General features: G+C 41.2%; 1 protein-coding gene across 2 annotated transcripts in view; it reads right to left on the bottom strand.

Annotated features, from left to right (window-relative positions):
- The window catches only part of BEND6 (BEN domain containing 6), a 37636-nt gene that overhangs the window by 5061 nt on the left and 6665 nt on the right, over positions 1-25910 (bottom strand). For both annotated transcript variants that reach the window (XM_005300197.5, XM_005300196.5), the window contains exons 2-8: positions 13753-13981; positions 13499-13644; positions 12791-12889; positions 12236-12413; positions 10002-10219; positions 8509-8701; positions 4423-4561 (exon numbers count right to left, since the gene is read on the bottom strand). In XM_005300197.5, the coding sequence (XP_005300254.2) occupies positions 4423-4561; positions 8509-8701; positions 10002-10219; positions 12236-12413; positions 12791-12889; positions 13499-13644; positions 13753-13948 (1169 nt within the window). In that variant the 5' untranslated portion in view covers positions 13949-13981. The remainder of the gene's footprint in view (positions 1-4422; positions 4562-8508; positions 8702-10001; positions 10220-12235; positions 12414-12790; positions 12890-13498; positions 13645-13752; positions 13982-25910) is intronic.

Raw genomic sequence — 25910 nt, 5'->3', positions numbered from 1 at the left:
GCGGTGAGGCCGTAATGTACAGCATTGCTCTGATAAGATTCTGAACAGCACTGTGGTTCACACAGCAGTGTGGGGATGCTGCTGTAACATAGACAAGCTTCCAAGGTGGTCTAAATTATGCTGGGGACCACTCTACTGGAGCAGCCCAGGATCAGGCATGTCCCGGACTGTGAATTCTGTGCTGCCCCTCTTAGAGGCGCAGCACAAAATCTCACCGTCAGTGTTTAGTCATAGATAGGAGTTGACAATAGACAACATGTCCTTTACTGTTAATGCTTTTATTTTTTTCTCTGGGACCAGTCAGAATTTTGTATCTGTGAGTTTTTGGTGACTACGGATTGTGTAGTTTTGTTTGTACTACATTGTATGTAATCTCTGTTTTACTACCACACAGAATGTCCTGTAAAATATTCAGATCAATAAAAAGTAAAAAGCCCAAATCCTCGATTGTTTGCCACTTGGATCAATGTAATATGCAAACTGGCTACAATGGATGATGGTCTGAAAGATTGACTTAAGACTCAGAGACGGAAAGCTGAATTCTGAAGTGGCAGCTACAGAAGAAACAATTGAAACCCCTCTCTCAGATCGAAATCTGCCCCCTCCAGTGTAACACTTAAGTGAATAAAAATAAATTTTCTTATGTTTCAGATGTATTTACTGCCTGTCCACCTGCAGCCCCACTGTGATTCCCAAGAATCCCCTATCCAAGGCCAGAATTTTCCTGGCATGGTGCCTCTGTTTAAGTTGTATATCTGTGAAACCCTGATTTTGTTTAGTGATACAAGCTATTAACATGTGCTGGGTATCTCATGTTTGCCAGTATTTGGGACTGAAGCTGGTGGATATGATATTCAATTAGTTTCCAAGGTATCTGTTAGATTGTAAACTCTTTGGAGCAGGGCCCATTGTTCGGTTATAGTCTTAGCTTCATACATTATCTAGTACAGATGGCCCCTCCAGTCCATAAATAGGACCTCTTGGCACAACTGCAATACAAACAATGAACAACAATTGAATAATATATTCAGCAAAGCATTTCTGATAAATTTTAGAGCTATTTGAATAGAGCAAAATACACCTGGAGAATAAATTATGTGACAAAACCCAGTAAATTTGTCAAATACCTTTCATTAATATTATATGACTAGCTCTATTTGGTAAGGGGTTGCATCTAATAATGAAACATAAATTTGGCTCCTGGAGAACTTTCAGTCTGGGAAAACATATAACAGTGTTTCTGTCACTTTCTGAAAGGTTTATAGGTGATGTTTTGTAGACTGTGATAGTTCGTAACTGCATATAGTTTTTGTTATACAGTATCTAGATTTATGTAGATATTACTGTATTTGCATTGTTAAAGCATTGTAATGTTAATTACATTGTAATTAAGTTAGGGAGAAGAAAGCAGTTAACAGAAGACTGAATTCTGCAATAATCTACTAAATGTGAAAATGAAAAACATCTAAAGTGAAGTAGAGACCCCTATAGGTTGTTCTCAGAAGGAGGCTGGAAACATAGTGAGTTTGCGCTTGGTTTGGTATGCCCTATGGTTTTGGAGTGTAGTGATGCCCTGGTGAGCAGCTGTCCTCCCAGCCCTCTCCCTGGCTCCCTAGCCACGGATCCAGTTCCTCATGGAGCTCCCACAACAAGAAGAGCTTCCATGAGGCTGGAGGAGAATGCTGAGGAGCAAGTTTCCCATGCCTGTGGAAAGTGAGAGGAGAATTTGGACTACAAATTTTATTACTCAGGTACTTTGTGGCAATCCTACTCCGTCACTTTTAGCCCAACTGTAACAGGGACAGTCGCAGTGCTAAAACAACCCCCCTATACCACAATGCATCACAGTTAAAAATAAAATATTCTAGCATTCCAAATAACATGTTATTTTTTAAAATTTAATGCAAAATGCCATGCAAATAAACATGGCCACTCACTTTATGATAGTACTTTGAAGACTGCTTGAGGCATCAAGGAGGCCTAGTGGCTTGAAACACTGGGGTATGAATCTTTAACACAATTCATCTTGTCACTGCAATAACAAGATCTTTGGCACAATATAACTGCTCTGATTAATGCCTAATCAATATTTCACATGAATTTAAAAGGTGGTGTGAGTCACACCTATGTAGTATTGATGCTGAAAACCAGGAGGAGTCTGACAGAAGTACTGTATGCAACACAGATTTGTCTGTTCCATTGGGCCTTTAAGTGAATTGACCGTTTAGTGGTTGACAATGATGTAGGAGAATGTGGACCTTTGGGAGGATATTTCTTTCCAAAAGTCCTAACGTAAGGTCAATAGTATTGTCCCTCATTAAAGAGGTTTTCTCCAAAAATCTCCACTTTTATTGACTTACAATGTGTCATATAGGTCTCATTTTCTATTAAACTCTAATTTTTTTGAATGACATCTGAAAACATTGTAATAGAAATTGGTGACTTCATTAAAAACAGGGACAGGTTTAGTATTTTTAGACCATACCTATATATATATAAACTGAGAATAATGGTAATCATAATTAATAGCTCTTATATGGCATTTTTATCAGTAGATCTCAAATTGCTTTATGAAAGAAGTTTGTGGAGTAGGCTAAGAGTAGGAGAAACTGCACCTAGAAGGATGGTGTTTCTCCATGACATAATCCCCGCCTCAAAGACACGGGTCTTTAAACAGGTAAATTAATGCAAATCCTGTCAGTATCATCTTATCCAGGTAGCAGGAGTTTCACTCTCATAGCACTAGAAAATCTAGTTGAAGCACAGAACTTCTGACCGTGTCTTTTGGATGTCCTGAGATCTGTGCAGAACTTGAGATCCACTGGTGTTGGGAGCTGAACCTTGTGGAAGTTCAAGTTTCTTACACATTTAATTCATATGAAGAGGACAAAATGGCTTTATAACGGGAAGACTAAATAATGTAGAATCTATAATAGACATATTCATCAAATTAGTCTGTTACTGATTTTGAGGATGTTAAATCTTCTGTCTTTTCTTCCCTTAACTTATTTGCCCTGTGTGGTCTGTCTAGAACAGGGGCCGGCAACCTACAGCACACGTGCCAAACACGGCACGCGAGCCGGTTCTGAGTGGCACACAGCTCCCCTGTCGCGGTCCCAGCCCCCACCCCCACTCAGCCCCCCCGCCCACCGCTCTCCCCTGAGGGGGCAGGAGGCAGAAGCTTGGTTCTGCAGCAGCCAAGCTTCCCCACTCCCACGCTTCTTCCCCCAGCGTGGTGTTTTCCTGCCCCGCCTCCTCTCCCTCCCTGGCCAATCAGCTGATGGCCCTAGCAAGGGAGAGGGGGAAAAGACAGCGTGCAAACAGCTCTGTAGAGGAGGCAGAGAGAGGTAGGGACGGAGCCTGGGGGAATGGGGTGGAACAGGGCATATCCCTTCCAGCCCCCTGCCCTGAGCCACTCAGGAGCACCTCCACGAGCCAAGCACCCCAGCCCTCTGCCCTGACCCCCTCCACATACACTCAGCCTTCTGCCCTGCACCCCACACATACCCCAGCCCTCTGCCCTGAACCCCCACCCCACCCCAACACACACCCAGCCTTCTGTCCTGCACCCCCACAGTCCCATCCCTCTGCCCTGAACCCCCCCACACACACTCAGCCTTCTGCCCTGCACCCCCCATACTCCCAGCCCTCTGCCCTGAACCCCCCCACCCCAACACACACCCAGCCTTCTGCCTTGCACCCCCACAGCCCCATCCCTCTGCCCTGAACCCCCTCACCCACTCAGCCTTCTGCCCTGCACCCCTCACACCCCAACACACACCCAGCCTTCTGCCCTGCACCCCCCCCCAGCCCTGATCTCTGAACCCCCCCCACACACACCCCAGCCTTCTGCCCTGACCCCTGAAACACCGCCCCCCCCAGGTCTGGGGTCCCGGCCGCAGGCCCTGATCAGCCCTCTGCCGGCCTAGGTGAACAGAACCCCAGGCTGGCAGAGAGCTGAGCAGGCTGTTGGCGTAAGATCATTATTTGAATTTAATTTCAAATGACGCTTCTTAAACATTTGGAAAACCTTGTTTACTTTACATACAATAGTTTAGTTATATAATATAGACTTATAGAAAGCGACCTTCTAAAAACGTTAAAATGTATTACCAGCACGCGAAACCTTAAATTAGAGTGAATAAACGAAGACTCGGCACACCACTCCTGAAAGGTTGCCGACCCCTGGTCTAGAATGAGCAGCCTTGTTGTGCTGCTATGTAAATAAAGAGTACTTTTCTATTTTGTAAAATTTATACAAGGATGTGAAAGGATCTCCATATTTGGCAACTGTATCAGTATGAACTTATATATGAAAGATAATTTCGAGATTACTTTAGTTTCTGTTACTGCAATGGCAGAGACACATATTGAAATACATTTGGGAGGCAAGCTTACCTTTTTTTTTTTTTAAAGACTTACCAAAAGCTATGCTTCTGAAAAACAACTGAATTGAGATCTTTGCTTAAAATTGGCTTCTTAGTGCAATTGTTTAGCTTTTGCCCCATCATTCTCCGAATTAAAGCATCATCTGTATTTGGAAATAACTGTTTTGTGATTCCTGCAAAATAAAGAGATGACATTTATGAGACCTTCAGATCAAAGTGCCAAACCAGGGAAAATATTAAGTGTATGATCCAAGTTGCATCAATTGGGCTTATGAAATTTAAACATCCAAAAGAGACTTATTCTACTCTTTTCTGTATTTGGCCTCTTTGCTCCCCTTGCCCACTGCTCTGCCTGGTTCACCAATTTCCGGTCTAGTTTTCTCCTTCCATATTGCCAGTCCTTTGTGCTCTTACTTTGTTGGGCAACTCAGAAGGAAGTCCATGACCTTGATGACTTCCTGTACTATATTCTTCCTATATATACTCTGCCTTTCTTCCTTTATCTCTGTTCTCTTCCTGGCCAATTAATCCTAATCCTACCCTCTTATCCACTCCCATGACAGCTCTTCACCACCTTTGTCTCTTCTTACTTCTTCCTCTTCCATTTCTGTTCCTCCTGCTCTGTCTGCTCAGGGGCTGGCTGACTTCTCTGAATGCAGCACTCACATGACCCAGCAGGAGCTCTCTACTTCCTGCTTCCCTGACTCCCTCACAGTCCTCACTTCCGCCTTTGATTTTATCTTCTTTTAACCACGTGTCCCACTGTGAAATCTTCTAGCTTCTATTTTCCTGAAACTCTTTGATTGGCCAGCTTGTTCCTATCTCCTCACACATCCTAAAACATCTGACTTGCTCCTCGTTCCTTCTTGGTCTCTTATCAGTTGCTCTCGCTGTTTTGACTCCTTCTCATCTGCATTCAAGCATATTGTTTCCCCTCACCTAACAAAATCCTCCTTTGACTCCTGGTCTCTTTCTATAGCCTTCCCTTTATTTTTGAGCTGCTTGTCATCATCTTTCTTGACACTTCCCTATTTGGGGTCATTGCTTTATAGCCTTCTTCCAATATTCATGATTTTATGCCAGACTGTCAGGCAGATTGATCTCTCTGAGGTCCATTGATATTCAGTCCATGTACTGAGTCTTTGGTCTCTCCCTTGGTCACCTTCCATCCACAATCACGTCAAGAGCTATACTACTGATATAACTCTCTGGGCTCTGCTGAATATGCCCATACTAAAATAGCCTAGTCTCCCTCAACTTGTCTTCAACTGGAGCAACTCGCATTAAGCCTCTTCTAAGCTCATTTTGTTTCCTGTCACAGAGTGTTCAACCATTTGACCATTTCAACATCTTCATTTCTGTGGTGGGGAGCATACTAATTTCCTTTCCTGTGGCTGGCCAAGTCTCTATTTTGTACGTTAAGATGGGTTGAATTACATTTTATACACTCTACCTTTTACGTAAGAATGTAAGAACAGCCACACTGGGTCAGATCAAAGGTCCATCTAGCCCAGTATCCTGTCTTCTGACTGGCCAATGCCAGGTGCTTCAGAGGGAATAAACAGAACAGGTAATCATCAAGTGATCCATCCCCTGTCGCCCATTCCCAGCTTCTGGCAAATAGAGGCTAGGGACACCATCCCTGCCCATCCAGGCTAATAGCCATTGATGGACCTTCCTCTGTGAATTTATCTAGTTCTTTTTTGAACCCTGTTATAGTCTTGGCGTTCACACATCTTTTGGCAAAGAGTTCCTTTTAACTTTATTGGCATCTTTTTATCATAGAGAACTGAGATCAATGCCTGCCATTTGCACCATGCAGCTTTAGTACAATGCTTGGCATCTTTCAGGAGGGAACCAGAGTCAGCCATTGATCCTAGGAATTTAAATTTTTTCACCCTTCTAAGCTCTCTGCCTGTGATATCCTTTATGGTGGGTCCTCCCTCCTCAGTCATTTTCTACTGTAGCCCTATTTAGCTTTGACTCTGGAACTCATTTCATCATACATATCCTAGAAAAGATGAACATATCCTTCTGGCACACTTCTCCATGATTGTACACCTTTTCTAGGTTCGCAAAGACCTTACCCAGTTACTATCTCTTTTCTCTGAACTTCTCCATGAGGATTCATAGTGCAAATATGACATCAATTGTGCTCTTTCCCAGCATGTACCCATGCTGACTCGTCCAAACTTCAACCATTCCACATATCTTCACGCTGCTTGTATAGCTGTCTATTCCCAGTGCCTTGATTCCCTCTCCTCCACCTGCCTTTACAATTCCCTCCTGTTTGACTTCTGCCCACTCCATTCCACTGAACTTGCCCTCACAACAGTCACTAATAATCTTTCCCATTCCAAGTCCAGCGTCTGTTCTCCAAACTCACTCTGCTCAATCTTTGCTGCCTTTAACATCATCAAATACACACCTTTCTGTAACACTCTCTCTTCCTTGGGCATGCTTAGCTGTCGTTTTCTTCTTACCTGTCTGACTGCTCCTTCCGTGCTGCATTTGGTAGGTCCCCCATCGCCTCTCCCCAATATGCTGGTGCTTCTTAGGGGTCTGTCCTTTGTCCTCTCCTCCCCCTCCCACCCACTGGCACTTGGGAAATGGATGAGGTCACCAAGACCTCTCCGCTTATCTCTGTTGATGACTCCTCAATCTACCCAGCTATCTGTCCAGGCTTGCATCTCTTCCTAGCTCTCTGATACTTCAAGAATGGCCTCACGTTTTTTAAAAACTAAACATGGAAAAGACCTTCTAAATCTTTCCTCCTACAAACACACTTTCTCTATCACTTTTGACAACTCCAACTTCCCTGTGTTTGTTAAAATCAAAATAAACAAACAAACTTTGGAGTTATCTTTAGCTGCTCTTTTCTTCTTTTTAACTAAAACTAGGTACTTCCCTTATCTTGTCACTCCTCCTTCTATAACACTTCTAAAATTCAACCTTTCCTCTCCACATGTGCTGCCAAAATACTCGTTCATGCCATAACTCTATCTCACCTACACTACTATAACCTCTTTCTCTCTTCCCAAATTGCTTCTCCCTACTCCAGTCTAGCCACCACTTTGACATCTAAAATAACCTTCCTCTTCTACATTAGAACCAGGTCAATCCCTCAAGTCTCTTCACTATCTCCTTCTCTCTTTTGGCATACATTTCAAGCTCCTTGTCCTCCCTTTTAAGATGACACCCAGCTCTGCCCTGCCGACATTTCACTGCCTGTAGCTAACCATCTTGCCATCCTACACTTAAAAGAAACAAGGTAGGAAGAATAGTTAATCTCCTACTCCCTCTTTCACATTTGGGTCTTTGTTTTTCACATTGCTCCTTAAACCTGAAATGAACCACCCTTTGGCCATGTCTACACTACCCGCCAGATCGGCGGGTAGTAATCGATCTATCGGGGATCAATTTATCGCGTCTCATCTAGATGCAATAAATCGATCCCTGAATTGACGCCCGTACTCAACCTCTGCAGGAGAAGTAAGCGGAGTCGACGGTGGAGCCACGGTGGTCGACTTGCCGCCGTGAGGACATCCGGGTAAGTCGAACTAAGATACTTTGACTTCAGCTACGCGAATAGCGTAGCTGAAGTTGTGTATCTTAGATAGATTCCCGCCCCAAGTTTAGACCAGCCCTTTCATGGGCACCAACCATCTTCTGTCTTTAAGCCCTTCTATTAAGCCCTACTTTATTTGCCTTGCTTTCCATTTGTGTGCCTCACCCAATCTTAACCTCTTTCAAAATATCAGAACTTATGTTCACTCACTACAGAATATAGCTAGCTTTATTTATATTTATATAAACTCTTGTCCTCTCTTTGCCTACCATTTGACTACTTTAGGTGGTATTTTTAGTTTCTGTAAAGCATCATGCAATATTACAGTGCTATATAAACGTTTAATAATAAATATTAATAATCCAAAATCCACATAATAGGAACAAAAGGTATTTTGCTTTTTACTGATTCTGCACTTTTAACAGTAATGAGATAATAAATGTGAAAAGACCAAAACAAATACAAATGAATTAGTAACATGAATGTGGCAGTTGAAAGTGTGACGAAAAATAAGACACAGTGCCATATCAAGTAATATAAACTAGTCATCACCTATGATTTCCTGAACTTCATTCTGATTCATTGCTGGTTTTGCTGCTTTATCCTTTGAAGAGGAGGATTTTGCACCTGTCAGACTATGCGTGGCCATGTACTCGTGTGTATAAAGGGCTTGCATCAAATCATTTATAAACTTTTGAGGCTTGCTCTTGTTACAAAGGGCAATCTGCCATTTTTCAATCTTGAACTGAAAAATACAATGGTCATAGACATGACTGTTCCAATCCTCACAAAATACAACCAAATGTAAACATGCTTTTTAAAAAAAAAAAAAATTATTTCCAACATTTTCAAAAGCAGCATCTGCACCAGTGCCCTCAAAACTGTGTGCCCAAGATGTGTGCACCTCTAATTTTGGAATTGCACATGTAAAATACATTTTGTAGATACAAGGGAGGGGCCAGATTGTGGTGCCTTACTCATGCTGGTGAACGTTTTCTCAAGCAGGCTCACCGGTTTCAATGGAACTACTCGCCTCAGTAAATGCTCACCAATGTTAGTAAGAGCTCCAAAATCTGGACCTAGGCTATTAGCTATCGAATGCAGCTGCTATTTGCATGTAGAAATCAGAGTATTTGGTCTCCCCCAAACTTGGGTTTGCAATTTTAACCCATGTCAATATAGAGGCAGGGTTACGACCACTTAGAAAATATGGGCCTGTATGCTTATTTGGAGATGTCAGGGTAGATTTTGTACATAACAGTTGTCATATTTAATTTAATTTAATAAAATCATCATCTCTTAATAGTCTTGAATGGATTTTCCAATTTAGGGACATGTGAAATAAAATCCATACAACTGATCTGTACAGATTGGCATGACTCAGAACATTGAAACATTTATGTAAATTATGAATGCAAAAACTAATGGCGTTATTTAATTAAATCTTTAAATTGATATTTTTCCTGTACAGATTCTGTGCCTGTGATCTCCTGATAATACTGTAATGGAACATCTGGGACCCAGGTTGCTCCATCCAAAATCAGAGTAACTCCAATTAAGTTCTGGCCAATCTCTTTAACGTGGGCAGAAAGATACTCTTCTCCCTTTGTTTATTTATTTATTATTTGAAAAAGAAAGAGTTAGACCTTCTTTCATAACTTTAAGGTCATATTTTCCCTTCAGCTGTTTGAAGTCAATCGAAGTCCCCCCTGCACAGCCAAGCATACGATTTATTCCTTGAATTGAAAAGCATTTCATACTGGTCCATGCTCTGTCCTCACCCACGGACATGAAAATCTACTGAAGTTAAGGGAGTGGCAAAATTGCACCTGAGGGTGCACTGTGATTCACTGTGTCTAATGGGAAACCTCTCGCACACAAAAGGATAACGGTTATTTATTAATAAATTCCTTAACTATCCTAATTACTGTCTGATAATAAAATTATCATGACTGAGGTTTACTTTTCTTTACATAGTCTCAATAAACGTTGCAATATATCAACTTTTATTTCACTCTTATTGCTGAAATAAGCTTTCAGCTAACCTGTTTCTCAGGCTGTTGCTCCTCTTCCTCCACGTTCAATGCAATCGGTGAATTGGAGTTACTGTGGATAGTTGCATATGAATCTGATAAAGAACTGTTTGATGCTTTCCAGACGGCGTGTGAATGAATACTGGAGGCAGATGTGGTCACTCCCCCCTTGAGCAGGGCCTCAGCCATACCTACCAGTTCCTCAAAATGTGTGACAGCCTGTGGCAACACTGAAATTGGAAAGAGTGATCACTAAGAATAGCCACTGATGCTACTAAACTTTGGTTTAGTTTCATGTATACAGGTATTTTTGTAACCAAACTCCTGTCACAGTAGTAAAAAGAACAGGAGTTGCAGTCTCCTTTTAGACCAACCCCAGCAATCAGCAGAGATATCATTAGAACGGTGTTTTCTTTTTTTAAACTCCTTTCCTGTCACCAAATAAACCCCACAATGGAGATCAGGCTTCCAGTATAAGCAGTGTGCTAGCTCTCGGCGGATTGTTAAAAGGAGCCATCGGTTAACACTTGCCCACTGTAATGCTGACCTGGCTGTTTTTCATTTCTTTCTCTTACACTGCTTTCTCAAAATATGTACAGCACTACAAGATTAAAGAGTATGGGCCAAATTCAGAATAGTTAGAAGCAGGTCCAATTCTATTCACTTGAATGGAGGTATGTCTGGCTGCATTTGACCTTTTATTTTTTGCTATAAGAAATCCTTTAAAATGTCCCCTTATTTGGTCAACACATTATTTACACAGATGAGCTTTTCTGGAGTGAGTCCATTACAAAGATTACATTCAGCAGAGTGGCAAAGCATGATCCGATGAAACACTGTAAGAAATAAAGAGGAAGCAAAAAGCACAGTAATTAAACTAATAGAAATTATACAGCAAGGGGGAAATGTGAGCACTCAAGAGGAAAGTAGAAATAGACCTAGCAATTTAAATGAAATGGACAGATATTAACAATCTTTTACTGGACTAATTTCTGTTGGAGAGAGAGTAAGCTCTCTCTGGGTCAGCTCAAAACTTGTCTCTCTCACCAACAGAAGTTGGTCTAATAAAAGATATTACTTCACCCACTTTGTCTGTCTACTATCCTGGAACCAATATAGTTACACCACCGCTGTATACAGATATTATTAACAATATCAGATTCAATCTGAAAAAATGGTACTGATACATTTAGAAAAAAACAATTCAGAATACAAAGGTAAAATGGGTGAGGGAAGACTGAAACAAAGTAACAATGAGAGAGGACCAGGTAGACAATGAACTGAACTGAATATGTGCTTGCAACATCATATGGTGACCAAGGGGGAAAAAGCAATGTTAGACTGGGTTGTATATATGGTGGCATCATGTTACTGATAAGGCAGGTGACAGACCCTATTTAAGCAGCATTTGTTCATTTACATTTTGAATGCTGCATACAGTTTTGGCTGTCCATATTAAGAAAACAACAATGAATTGGAGGGGGATCCAGAGAAGACCAACTAAGGTGATTAAGGTTAAAAGAGCTAAATGGGTATAAATTGGGTAAAAGATTACAAGGCATCACCTAGAAATAACTGATGATTTTCAAATGGAAGAAATTATTTGATTCAGGGATGAATAATTAGAACTGAAGGGACAGAACTGAGTAGGGGAAATTTTAGAATATCAATAATTGCCGAACAATAACATCAGTTAGACTTTGATCTGTGGAGTCCCAGTTGCTGGAGTTATTCAGACTTGACCTACAGTTATACAAGGCACATGGAAATGTTCTATGAGGAACAATCCCGCTGATTTAACAGATTTTTTTCCATCTTTAAACTCAATGATCTCACGGTCTCTTTTTAAGTTGATTTCATCTATGGGCTAATTGGAATTGAATGCTGTAGTTACGCAGAAATGACTTTTTTTTTACTAATTTGGAGCTAGTTCTTGACAGATGCTTGAGCACTCACAATTCCCACGTAAGTGTCCTCACAACAATCAGGACTTTATGTGCTTTCAGCTCTCCTCTTCATCAAAAAGTGTCCATTTTTTCATGTTCTCTGTGTATATATATATATATATATATATCTTCCTACTGTATTTTCCACTGCATGCATCCGATGAAGTGGGTTTTAGCCCACAAAAGCTTATGCTCAAATAAATTTGTTAGTCTATAAGGTGCCACAAGTACTCCTCATTCTTTTTGCTAATATAGACTAACACGGCTAGCACTCTGAAACCCATTTTCCCCAAAGTTTACCTTGAAGCATGACCAATGACTGCCGTAGGCGACAGTTTTCTCTCATAGTGTCTGTCAGTTTCCTTTTCAGACTTTTTATTTTGGCACATAGTTCCACTTTGGACAACTGAAACAAGGGCTCCTCATCATCACTGCTGCTTTCGCTGTACAGAAAGGCATTTCCAGAATATGGTTCTCTCTGAAAAAATAAATAAATTGGGCTATAAAGCAACAACAGAAAATAAAAATATCTACTATTAAACTGTCTGGCTAAAGGAGGATATTCTCTTTACAAAGACACACAAAGTATAAATATGAGTTCACTTTAATAATCAACTTAATTAACATTGATAATGTAATTCAATTTACAACCAAACTGGTTGACTACAATATTAACAATACTTAGCTCTAATACATTACTTTATATGTCCCCAGCACTATATGAACATTTATTAAGATAGCATCTTTCAGCGGCACTTAATTCACCTAAAATTTTAAATAAATTATTTTTTTAAATGTGAACCTCAGCTTTGTTGTGCTGTACAGCTGCAAATTACTGATGACAAGATGTTTTACCTGTTTGTTAATTAAAGATGTTTCAAGTTGACTCAGGATGTTGGCAGAGGCAGAGGCCTGTAATGATTTCTTTCTTTTTATACTCTTCATCATTTTCCCCTGAAAACAATCGCATGATAATACATTGTGCTCACATAGTGCTTTCTATCAGAAGATCTCATTGTACACTACAATGAATAATTAGAACTGAAGGGACAGAACTAAATAGGGGAAATTTTAGAATATCAATAATTGCCGAACAATAACATCAATTAGACTTTGATCAGTGGAGTCCTTTTGGCCTTACTATGTCCTTTGAGTAGAAAAAATATGTCTGTATCTCTTGTCAGTTCTGAGATCCATGGGTTCTCCTGAGTAATTTGCAGATCTCAGTTCTGCCATGACCCCTGCCCACTTTATATGTTGTCAGACCCCTTTCTCATTGGGGATGATGCAGTGCAGCTGCACGACATCCAAAGCTGTGAAGATTCTACATAAATTTTCTCCTTCTGCAACTTCTGATAAGGATGGCGGGAAGATCTGGACCTGTGTTATCAATTACCCCAACATGTCATTGAGCTAAGGCATGTGAAGACTGCCTTTGTCCCCACTGCCAACATACACATACTGTGTACCCAGAAAAGTCAGTAACAATGGACTGGAACATTATACTAAGGCACAAAAGTAACAGGTTCACACCTGGGAATACAACAGAGACTGAAAACCCACCTGCCCTTTGTCCAGGTCACTATCTTCACTCTCTGAGAATATCATCTCAATCCTCTTCCTCTTGCCTTTTCCAACAACTTGTATTTTTGTAATTTCATCTGCCTGCAATATCTTTGGCATCATCTCAACTAGCTCTTGAGGGTCATCTGAAGTGGAGGAAAGAGAAGTCCAAGCAGATGATACTATTCTGCTAGTCATCTAATGACATCTGAAATTAAATTCTTATAAATGAGCTGCTTTGCAGATGAACTCACCACTCATGTACACTACTTTTACTAAATGTTTCTCTGTCTTCCTTTCTCCCACAGGCCAGTTAACTAGCACCTGCTCATTTGGTTTCAGGAGTCCTTCTAGTTCTCTGTCATCATTGGGAAGATCCTGAATCCATGAAGTCTCTCCAATTTGTAGCGAATTATCATTTACAAAATCGAACAGCGTGAACTTTTTCATTTTTAAGGGATATCCTTGTCACACAGCCACAGCCTGAAGAATGTCATAGGAAAAATAATTGTTATTTCATCATGTCACTGGTGTACATGAAGCTTTACAAACAGATTTTTTTTTTAAAATCCAACCCTCTCCTCCTTGGATCTTACAATCTGAGGGCCTCTCTGAGTGAAAATAACCTGTATAGGGGAAGAGAAAACTAGCCAAGTCGCCTGTGAACTTTTCCTTCAAAAGGGGAGGGAGGAAGAGTTTGCCCAGCATACATATAGCCACAGAAGTGGAAAGAGATTTGGTCTCAATGTGCAGCAGCAATCAAAAAAGCGAACAGAATGTTAGGAACCATTAGGAAAGGGATAGATAATGAGACAGAAAATATCATATTGCCTCTATATAAATCCATGGTACGGCCACATCTTGAATTCTGTTTGCAGATGTAGTCACCCCATCTCAAAAAGATATATTAGAATTGGAAAAGGTTCAGAAAAGGGCAACAAAAATTATTAGGGGTATGGAGCGGCTTCCGTAAGAAGAGAGATTAATAAGACTGGGACTTTTCAGCTTGGAAAAGAGACAACTAAGGGGGGATATGATAGAGATCTATAAAATCATGACTGTATGGAGAAAGTAAATAAGGAAGTGTTATTTACTCCTTCTCATAACACAAGATCTAGGGGTCACCAAATGAAATTAATAGACAGCAGGTTTAAAACAAACAAAAGGAAGTATTTCTTCACACAACGCACAGTCAACCTGTGGAACTCTTTGCCAGAGGATGTTTTGAAGGCCAAGACTATAACAGAGTTCAAAAAAGAAGTAGGTAAGTTCATGGTGGATAGGTCCATCAATGGCTATTAGCCAAGATGGGCAGGAATGGTGTCCCTAGCCTCTGTTTGCCAGAAGCTGGGAATGAGTGACAGGGAATGGATCACTTGATGCTTACCTGTTCATTCCCTCTGGGGCACCTGGCATTGGCTGCTGTTCTAAGACAGGATACTGGGCTAGATGGACCTTTGGTCTGACCCAGTATGGCCATTCTTATGTTCTCCAAACCTATACACTACAGGGGATCCACTGAAGAAAAGGGGCATTCACACAGAGGGTCTCTGCCTCCACACTACTACCTTGTCTCCTTATCTGTCTGACACCCCCTGACCACTATGCCTGGAGTTTCCCTCACCTTATAGGGTCCTGAATGCAGAGGTAAAAAAATATAGACTCAGAAGGCTTAAAGGTACAAAGATGATAAAAACTTTAGACAATAGTTTACCCTTGCAACTTGAGGTGTACGTATTGTGTATGCTATTTAAAGAGATGTATGACTAAAAAGACTATTAGTCATCCTATGGGCAACAAGATGTACAGTACAATTAGTCATATAGGAGCAACCCAGAACACAAAGGATAAGTGACTGGATGAAGTCTGACACATGCTGGCAATGGAAAAGTTGACATATATAAGAAATGACAATCTCAGGACTATTAGACAGTTGGGCTGCCTTTTATGAACTAGATTAAAGGCTACAAGGAGAACACAGAACCAACATTTACATTCCCCCCGCTCTTTTTGTTTTTTTTACATTAGACTTTTGAAGGAAAAGACTATTTTAATTCTCTTGAAATTTCATGGGCAGGGGGAAGGGAAGGAACAAAATGCAAACTGGAGTAGTTTATATTTTAGTTTGTTCTATTAAAAACAATGCAACATCATTTAAATGGCAGCAGATTATTGTTAAATGGATTACTACAAATATAAGTCAGTTCATATAGATGTGTTACTTTCTGAAAATATTTTCTACTTTTAAATGGTCATTAGAATTTTTAGAAATAGCTATGGGATTTTGCCAAACGTTATTCTTCTCATGGACACATATATGGACCTATCTATCAGTTCAGGTAGGTACATCAGTTCTACAGAGCTGCAAACCAGTGAATGTATGAAGGCCCAAATGTGATAACTGAGTGATTTGTTTGGTCTCATTCTGTGTTAAGGTGATTTGGTGGTGTATGCATGGGCTGTCATGTAGTTAACCAGGAGCTGAAAAGGAGCACAATTGTTTGAGGCTATTATGCCAGAGTGAGAAGGTCTGGCTCAATGCTCTAAAAGGCAATTCACCCCTTTACGGAGGGCTAGCACAAGGCCTATGAACCATGGAAATGCTTCAGAAGAGCTGGCCCTCTGCACAGGATACATTTTGTCCTCTTAATTTTCAAAAGACCAAATATACTCCCCTCAAAAGGCTTAATGATATGATGCTCTAGTGATAGCCACTAGGCTGAGAAAGAAATTACCATTAAAAAAATGGAATAAGAATTATCATTAGTACTCTCCATGAAGAGTTTGTTGGGTATGATATGAGTAGCATTGTGTAGGACTGGGTTGTACTTCTATTTTACATTTTTTCACGGAAGTGCAATTTCATGAGATTACATTTTCTTTAATATGAATGCAAAGTACTCCACTTAGGAAGGAACAGTCAACTGCACACACACAAAATGGGAAATGATTGTCTAGGAGGGAGTACTGCAGAAAGGGATCTGGGAGTCATAGTGGATCACAAGCTGTATATGAGTCAACAGTATACCACTGTTGCAAAAAAAGCAAACATCATTCTGGGATGTATCAGCAAGAATGTTGTAAGCAAGACACAAGAAGTAATTCTTCCACTCTACTCTGCACGATAAGGCTTCAGCTGGAGCATTGTGTTCAGTTCTGGGCGCCACATTTCAGGAAAGATGTGGACATATTGGAGAAAGTCAAGAGGAGAGCAACAACAATTATTAAAGGTCTAGAAAACATGACCTATGAGGGAAGATTGAAAAAATTGGAGAAGTATGGAGAAGAGAAGACAGAGGGAAACAGACAGTTTTCAAGTACATAAAAGGTTGTTTTAAGGAGGAGGGTAAAAAATTGTTCTCCTTAACCTCTGAGGATAGGACAAGAAGCAATGGGGTTAAATTGCAGCAAGGGAGGTTTAGGTTGGACATTAGGAAAAACTTCCCCATTGTCAGAATGTGTTAAGCACTGGAATAAATTGCCTAGGGTGCTTATGGAATCTCCGTCATTGGAGGATTTTAAGAACAGGTTAGATAAACACTTGTCAGGAATGGTCTCGTTATCAGTTAGTCCTGCCTTGAGAGAAGGGGACTGGCCTAGATGACCTATTGAGGTCCCTTCCAGTCCTATACTTCTATGATTCTCAGAACAACTAGAAAGCCGCAGATGATCCGAAAACACCCAAAACTTTACATGTAAAGTCTGGGGAAGAGGAATTCCCAAGTCATGAATCACTAGGAGCCTGATTCTGCTGCCCTTACACATGCTGAGTAGTTCTTTAGTCCACAAGAAGGAATCACTCAACACTGGTGTAGGTGGCAGAATTGAGCCCTAAGGGTTGTGCTCCTGCTCCCAGTGAAGTTTTGCCACTGACTTCAGTAGGAACGGATGAAGTCCAAAAATCACACTAAAATCAGGCCAATGGAATAGAAATTTGGCCAAAGTGAGATATACAAAGTGCAGGGTTTAAAAGAGGTCTGAGTACATGTGCATGCTCTGACAAACCCACTCTGCCTGACAGGGATAATTAGAGCCTTATCACAGCAGTCACGGACTCTGTAATTTATCATTATTTTTAAAAAAAATCTGAGGAAAAAACTTTTGAGGATTTTTGCATGTGGTGGGTGGATGTGATAGTAAACAACTGAACCTATTTCACTGAGAGTCTGCCAACTTAAAAACATGGGAATCTGACAGAAATTGGAAAATAATATTCAGGGCTAGTGACTTGTCACACAGACATGGATTGCATGACTTCTCTGATTTTAGGGGGAGAAGTCACAGAGCTTTCAGGGCTGCTTTAAAAGGCATCTGTGCTGTGCTGCGCTGCTGCTGCTTTTGCAGAGGCTGAGGCAAGAAAGCAGTGCTGAAGAGGTGGCAGAGGCTCTCTAGTATCCACTTCTCTCTGCTGCTACTGCAGCACAGAATCAGCATGCACTTCAGCTGTTTTAAATATATTAGACGTGAAATGGTTTAAATCAGTTTTATTGCAACATAAAGGACACTGAGTAAAATAACACAACCTTCAATTTCTTTGGTATTTTTCTTTCCCCCCACTGATCTCTTCACACAATTTACTGTGACAAACTAGAGACCCTCAGGGATAAATACCTACCTGTCTGTTGGCATCTTCTTGAGAAAGTAATTAAAGGGGTTGGAAAGGTAGAACAAAATGTCTGTAATGAAGAAAAGAAAAAGTCCAAGATCCGCCACCTATAGAAGGAAAAGGCAGGGCCAGTCTTGCAGTTCTTTCACACGCAAAACTCTCACTGGAGTCAGTAAAAACAATGAGGAGTCCAATGGCACCTTAAAGACTAACAGATGTATTTGGGCATAAGCTTTCATGGGGAAAAAACCCACTTCTTCAGATGGAGTCAGTGGGCGTCTTGCTTGAGTAAGGACTGGATGATAGGATGCATCATCTCCAGGAGATGTTATCTGACAAAACAGATCACCAAAATGTAAAACAAATGTGTACACACCCTGGGTAGGGCCACTAGTTGCTGCTTGGGCAGAATAAGAAAGAATCATAGTAAAAACTGCCAAATGTTTTTATTAAAAAAAAAAAAAAAGCTGAAATGTGACATTTTGACAATTTATAAACTTTTTTCCTCCAAACCTTTTCAAAGTGGGAAATTTGTTGAAACAGATCTTTTCCAGCAAACAGTTTTACTTTCAATGAATCAGCATTATCCAATGAAAAAATGTTTGGACAATAAACTCCAACCAGCTCAACTCATAAACCTGCACTGTAGAAGAGGGCAGCTTTATAATCTGATCCAGCGTCCAGTAGCTCCACTGGTATAGGACTCCAAGGAGAGGCTATCTATGCATCTCCCAGCTGCCTTAGACCAGTGGTTCTCAAACTTTTGTATTGGTGACCCCTTTCACACAGCAAGCCTCTGAGTGCGACTCCCACTTACAAATTAAAAACACATTTTTTTATATTTAACACTACAGGCAGTCCTCAACTTTACGATGTTTGTGTTACGACAAACAGCACTTACGACATTTATAAATTGTCATCGTGTTTTGACTTTACGACGTCGGTTTTGACTTTACGACGCTCGATCTGACATTGTTCCTCTGTGAAATTCGAGTTATGACATTTTCGACTTAAGACACGATTTTCAAGAACCAATTGTGTCGTAAGTCCAAGGACTCCCTGTGGAGGCGAAGCGGGGTTTGGGAGTGGAGCCTGACAGCTTGCGATCCCCATGTAATAACCTCATGACCCCGTGAGGGGTTATGACCGCCAGTTTGAGAACCCCTGCCTTAGACTGTGCCATCCTGACAGGGTCCTGGCCACTTTTGAGGCTGTACCAGCTAAGTCCAGTGCCCCCATTCCTGCTGAACTTTCTGCTTTTGGAGCTTGGAATTTAGAATCTACCAGTGTAGAATGAATCTGGTCTTGTGTTGTCCGTCTTTTTTTTCTCTGCTTTGGGAGGCTTTATGTCCGAGTCCTGACATTGAGAGTTTTGGTGGATTAAATAATTTTAACTGGAAGAGATGTAATTGTTCACTAATATTACAGTGTGCAGTTACTAACTACAGAAGGGGGTTGTGTACCATTTATTAAAAAACACACTTGCATGTTTTTGTAAGCAAGTTACAACTGCCAGATTCTTCGTCTGAAAACAGAAGCTACCCATTTCATAACTACTGTACCTTAAATTTACTGTTTATTTCTCTTGAGAGACCCTAATCTATCCCTAGTTTCTCTGAAATCAGATAGCCTGTAGAATTAAAAAAAAGGTGGAAACAGCCATTTACATGGAGTGTAGAGGAAACATATATTAATTGGATCCCTAATTTTTGCAGACATGCTCACATCTCACATACTGAACAGACATTAAATATACAATTTTGCACATACGATACTGTTACTAAGCAACCAGGAAAGCCAGAATAAGAAAAATAAACACAAAAGTCTTTGTAAAGACATCTCCCTCCCTGTGGCTGACACAGTCTGTTCCAGTTCCATTCAGCAAGAGAGCTGGCAGATACCACGATGAGATCACTACTTCTCTTTCCTCTCAGTAAATGTAATGTAAAGTATTACAAATTTACAACATGTGATTTTAGCCACTCACTGAGTCTGTTCTCAATGAAGTTAGTGAGAGCTTTGCTACTGATTTCAATAGAAACAAGATCAAGCCCACAATATACAATCCTTTACTGTATACCTGTTTCCTATCCTCCCAGGATTAATGCCTATATAGAAAAGATTAAACTCATAGTATTGTAGTGAAACATGATCATTCTGAAATGTATATATACTACCATTGTTAACATTTTATATTGACCACTTTCTGGGTCCAGCCTTTAATAATCCCAATTCTCACTGGAAAGTCCCTCCGCTAACCAGCTGCCAGCAGGAGGGGAGAGAGCTGGGTCTGCTGCAGCCAAAACCACTTCACTCCACACTAGGACACTGGTCCTATTTACAGAGTTTGGTCTCCATTGCTTTTTAAACTGAATTTCCCAAGAAAATTAAAGATATAGGTGCAAAATATCTTGGACTAAAGTAAAAACTCAAGAGAATTTAAATGGCCTCATAACAAGTTTATAATTAAAAATTAGGCCTTATTTAACTTTTATTTTTCCAGTTCTATGGTCTAATTCTGTTCCCACTGAAGTCAGTGTGAGATTTATCATTCACTTCAGAGGGAGAAGAATTAGGCCTTCAGTGAGGAATGCAGAAGTGCTGTTATTGCTCAAGAGCTTTATAGAGTGATATCATAGTCATTTTATGGGAAAGAATGATTTATGTAGAAACAAAAATCCACAGCTCTCAGGCAAGGTTTACAGAGCCCAGACTTCCCAGAAACAACAGAGATACTTTGTTACGCATTTAGCTGGAAAATTAGGGGGAAATCTATCAGAATATCACTGCAGAACTTTATAGATTCTGTAGATACATTTAAAATTAGCCCATTTCCACTAGCAGGGGATATACCAGTAAAGTAAATTTTCAGGCCAACGTGTGAGGGAATTTAGCTACACAATTCTTACTATCAGTATCTATCAACTGTACTTCTCCATAACTGAATTATAATGGATGGTTTGTCTGGTATAACTGGCTGTGAAACATTTTGAGATACTTCTGTGTGAACTGATGTTATTCATAGTAAGCCATATTATCTTATTTACACAGGTAGTCTCACTGATTTCAAAGTCCCATTGTCATTTGAAGTCTGCAGGACTATCAGTATGCAGGGTTTGGCCTATACCTTGTGCTGCGTGTCAAAAATCTCCTTGAGGAGTCTGTGAGGTGATTATTTTTCATTGCAGTTTCCTGCATGCTGTGAGCTTCAGCAACCTAGAAATACCTTGACATATTAATAACTCCTAAATATACCAATGTCCACCATAAGAACAATTCGGTTTTTAATTATAAGGTTGAAGTATTTTCTTTGAAAATGCTCTAGTTCCTGCACCAAACCATCTACCTTCTTTTGTAATCCTGAGAGATGACAAAGGAAAAATAATGGATTTACTAAGCAGAATTATTTAATAGCTTGAGGATTATAACAATATTTTAAAATTAGTAATTAATTTAGCTAACAGCTCAATATGTTGTGCAGACTCACAAAGACTGGGGAGATGCCTTTACTGAACTCAGTGGTTTACTTTCATTATTCAACTTTCAAAGAAACGATCAAGCAAGACTACAATGAAAGAGATGTGGTACATTATCTTAATTCTGCATATTGGATAAATATCTTAAATAAATAGATATTTGACAGCTCTGTGATGGTATGTCTACAGTCACGTCTACAAGTTCAACTTGTATTTGCACAGGCACAAATTGACAAGACCATCACAAATACCATGTGCCAATGGGTGCAGACTGGCAGCCAGAGTAACATTATGAATAGGAATGTGCAAATGTTCCTTCCAAAGTTCTTCCAGTGGAAGGATAATGTCACTAGGAGACGTTTAACCACAGACAAAATCAGGCACAAGATATAAACTTAGCACTTGCTCTGAGAAATGGCCAAACAGTCAAGAGCCATTTCTCTAAACTACCTGTTTTAGAATTTGTTCTGGAAAGATGAATAAAAGGGTGAAGAAAACATCAAACCATCTTTCCATAACCTACTAACCTACTTTAAAATTTGGCTGGTAAGAAGAACCTATGACCAGCCTTTCTGAGGGAGTTTAAAGCTGGTACAGACTAAATACAGTACTTATCTCCATCCTTCATACCTCACTACATAATATAGGTGCTCAAATACTATGGTGATGACTGCAGTACAAGAACATCTATAGAACAGAATAGAATATTCTAAATGGCCCAAACCTGTTTTTACATGACAACAGAAGCTATCCTATTTTGCTGAGCTACTCCATTTTAAAGCATTATTAACAATGACATACTCCCTTCAATTATAAGAGCACTGCAGCGAAACAGGGGCTAGCGTATTCAAGGCTGTGCTCATGTCAATATCAACAGTCCAATGGCATTTTGACTGCCAACACTCATGCATTATTTTTTGGCTTCCCTTGGTAAGTGATTATACATTTAGAAGGGCTCCTGGTTAATACTTCAAGTGCCTTCTCTTCTACTCCAAATCCCCTGTCCAAAAGTCCTCTTCATGGCACAATACCAGCAGTAGGGGATAGGCTTGATCACCACCAGCTAACTAAAGAAAAAAAATATTCTGTCCTAGTACCTAGAAGTAGCAAACCAGTCTTTTTACATGGATCCAAGCCAAAAAATATAACATAAAAGTGGTCACACTTTTGTTTTGCATGACCAGAATCCTGCTTTTGTGGTGCATAAATGGAGCAGATGCAGCAAAGATCCATCAGCTGGTACCTAGCTACACTCAGTAAATGCACAGAAGTAAATCATTGTAAGTTGATGCAACATAAAGGACCCATATCCTGGAAAGCGTCATTGTAACAGGGTGGCCTGCCTTTAAGGGCTGGAGGGCCTACGCCTACCAACCCTGATTACAATGGAGACACACCTGGCTATAAGAGTAGAAGAAAGCTACAATGAAGAAGCTACAGAGAGAGAAAAAGAACGGGATTTTTGTGAGAGTTTTTGAGATTGCCAGAAGCGGGAGGTGTGGCAGTATGCTATGGAAGGGACACCTCTTAGGACAGAGATCAAGACCTGCAGTGTAATTGCTTTGTTGTTGTTTTCAATTGTGTGTTGCTGTATTGGGAACATGAATAAGGAATAAAAGTCTATCCAGAAGGGCCTGGAGACTGAAGCCTGGCCAAAAGTGGCTGTGAGACTGTTTGATGGGCATGTAATGGGAGAGCCCCAGAAAAGGGAGAAATTGTTAGCAAAGTACTGAAATGGCATCTCTGGTCACGGGCGGTGCTGAGTAAATGGCAACCCTCTACAACTAGTGTAGCTGGCAAGAATCGCAACTCCCCTCCCACCAAAAAGGGAAGTGGAAACTGAAGGGGTCACAATAAAAAAAAAAAAAAAAGAGAGATGAATGACACTGTCCCCTTATTCGCAGAACAGCAGCAAAAGACTCAGATCCTGCTGTTGACTTTTGCCAAGTGAACAAAAGAAGCAGGAGGTACAGTTTGTCTCCCAGCAGCAGTGGCAGGAGTCTCAATGCAGTTTAAAAGCTGGCATCGGTGGCAATAGCAGTGGAAGAGGCAGAGGCCTACTTGGAGGCTGAGGGATCCAAATGGCTGGAGCAATGGGCCAGACCAGAACAACCCAAATTTGGGGGAAAGGCCAGTAGCGGGGATACTGTGACTATGAGGAAACCTACAGAAGGCAGGTGGAAGTTAAGCCTAGCCCAGACCATAGTGCTTTAGAAGAGTGATCAGCAGCTCATCTACTCTCGCCGATTGGTAGCAATTCCACAGGGATGGTAAATAGACCCAAGTAATGTGTTTTCAGTGAGGAAATTGGGACACTTTCAGAGGAACTGTCTTCTCGTGTAAAGTGACTTTGAGGGGAGGGTGTTTTAGCCATGTAGGGAGGCTGGGGTCCCCTCCTAAGAGACTGTCTCCTCCGAGGAGGCAGAAGAGCCCTTCCGAGGTGTATTTTCCATGTGGAATAGAAGGTCATAAACAGAATGCTTACTTTTTTGAAGTCTGGGACCGTGGCGATGTGGGATGTCAGCCTGAGAAGTGCAAGACAGAATGAATCTTGCCAAAAATGGGACATAGTACCCAGGACAGTCCGGCAAATGTCAGTATCATGTAAAATTTGTTAGCTGGATTTTATAAACCCCATGTATCTGAAAAGAGACAGGAAAACAAAGGGGTTCTGGCCTACCCTATAGGTACAGGAGAGTTTAAGGCCAGATCACCTAAGGAGAAAGGGTGTGTGACAGATGCAACAGTTAGTTAGGTATGCCCCAGACAGAGAAGAGTCCTGGGAAGCAGGTGCCGGGTCAGCGGAGAAGTGGGAGCCAGGGCCGGCTCTAGGCACCAGCAAAACAAGCTGGTGCTTGGGGCGGCACGTTTTTAGGGGCGGCATGGCCGGTGCCAGAATGCCGCCCCAAAAATGTGCCCCGGCCACCCTAGCTCACCTCCGACGCTGCCGCCGCTCGCGCACCGCTGCTCTCCCTCCCTCCCAGGCTCTCAAACCTGGGAGGGAGGGGGAGTGTGAAACCCCCTTGGGAGCTGCCACCCAATGTACCAAGATTACCCCTGTTCCTGTTTTCCCTGCCAGCTCAGGACTCCAGCACCCTGTCTTGCTGAGCCAGACACTCCCGTCTGGTTCCAGCACAGACCCAGGGTCTGAATCACTTGTCCCAAAGCTGCAAGTTTACCTGAAAACAGCTCACAGTAGTGTGCTTGTCTTTAGCACTCAGATGCCCAACTCCCAATGGGGTCTAAACCCAGATAAATCCGTTTTACCCTGCATAAAGCTTATGCAGGGCAAACTCATAAATTGTTTGCCCTCTATAACACTGATAGAGAGATATGCACAGCTGTTTGCTCCCCCAGGTATTAATACATACCCTGAGTAAATTACTAAATAAAAAGTGATTTTATTAAATACAGACAGTAGGATTTAAGTGTTTCCAAGTAGTAACAGACAGAACAAAGTAAGTCACCAAGTAAAATAAAATAAAATGTGCAAATCTATGTCTAATCAAACAAAATACAGATAATCTCACCCTCAGAGATGCTTCAGTAAGTTTTTCTCAGACTGGACACCTTCCAGGCCTGGGCACAATTCTTTCCCCTGGTACAGCTCTTGTTCCAGCTCAGGTGATAGCTAGGGGATTCTTCATGATGGCTCCTCTCTCCCCTTGTTCTCTTCCACCCCTTTATATATCTTTTGCATAAGGCGGGAACCCTTTGTCCCTCTGGGTTTCCACCCCCCCTCACTGGAAAAGCACCAGGTTAAAGATGGATTCCAGTTCAGGTGACATGATCACATGTCACTGCAAGACTTCATTACTCTCTTGCCAGCACACACATATACAGGAAGACTCACAGGTAAATACAGCCATCTGCAGACAATGGGAGTCATCAAGATTCCAAACCATCCTTAATGGCCCACACTTTACATAATTACAATAGGCCCTCAGAGTTATGTTTTATATTTCTAGTTTTAGATACAAGAGTGGTACATTTCTACAAATAGGATGATCACACTCAGTAGATTATGAGCTTTGTAATGATACCTTACAAGAGACCTTTTGCATGAAGCATATCCCAGTTACATTATATTCACTTATATTTTTATAAAACCATATAGACTGCACAACGTCACAGGGAGCTCCCGAGCGGCCGTGGCGCGCGAAACAGCTGATTCGCGCGCCACAGCCGCTCGGGATCTCCCCATCCCTCCCAGGCTTGAGAGCCTGGGGGGAGGAGGCAGGGCTGGGGATTTGGGGAAGGGGCGGACTTGAGGCGGGGCCGGGGGGTGGGGTAAGAAAAAAACGGGGGGGGGAGGGGTGGCCAAAATTGA

This window comes from Chrysemys picta, chromosome 3, assembly GCF_011386835.1.
Source record: "Chrysemys picta bellii isolate R12L10 chromosome 3, ASM1138683v2, whole genome shotgun sequence".
Taxonomy (NCBI): domain Eukaryota; kingdom Metazoa; phylum Chordata; order Testudines; family Emydidae; genus Chrysemys; species Chrysemys picta.
Note: the sequence above shows the minus strand (reverse complement) of the source record. Positions and strands in the feature narration are given on the sequence as shown.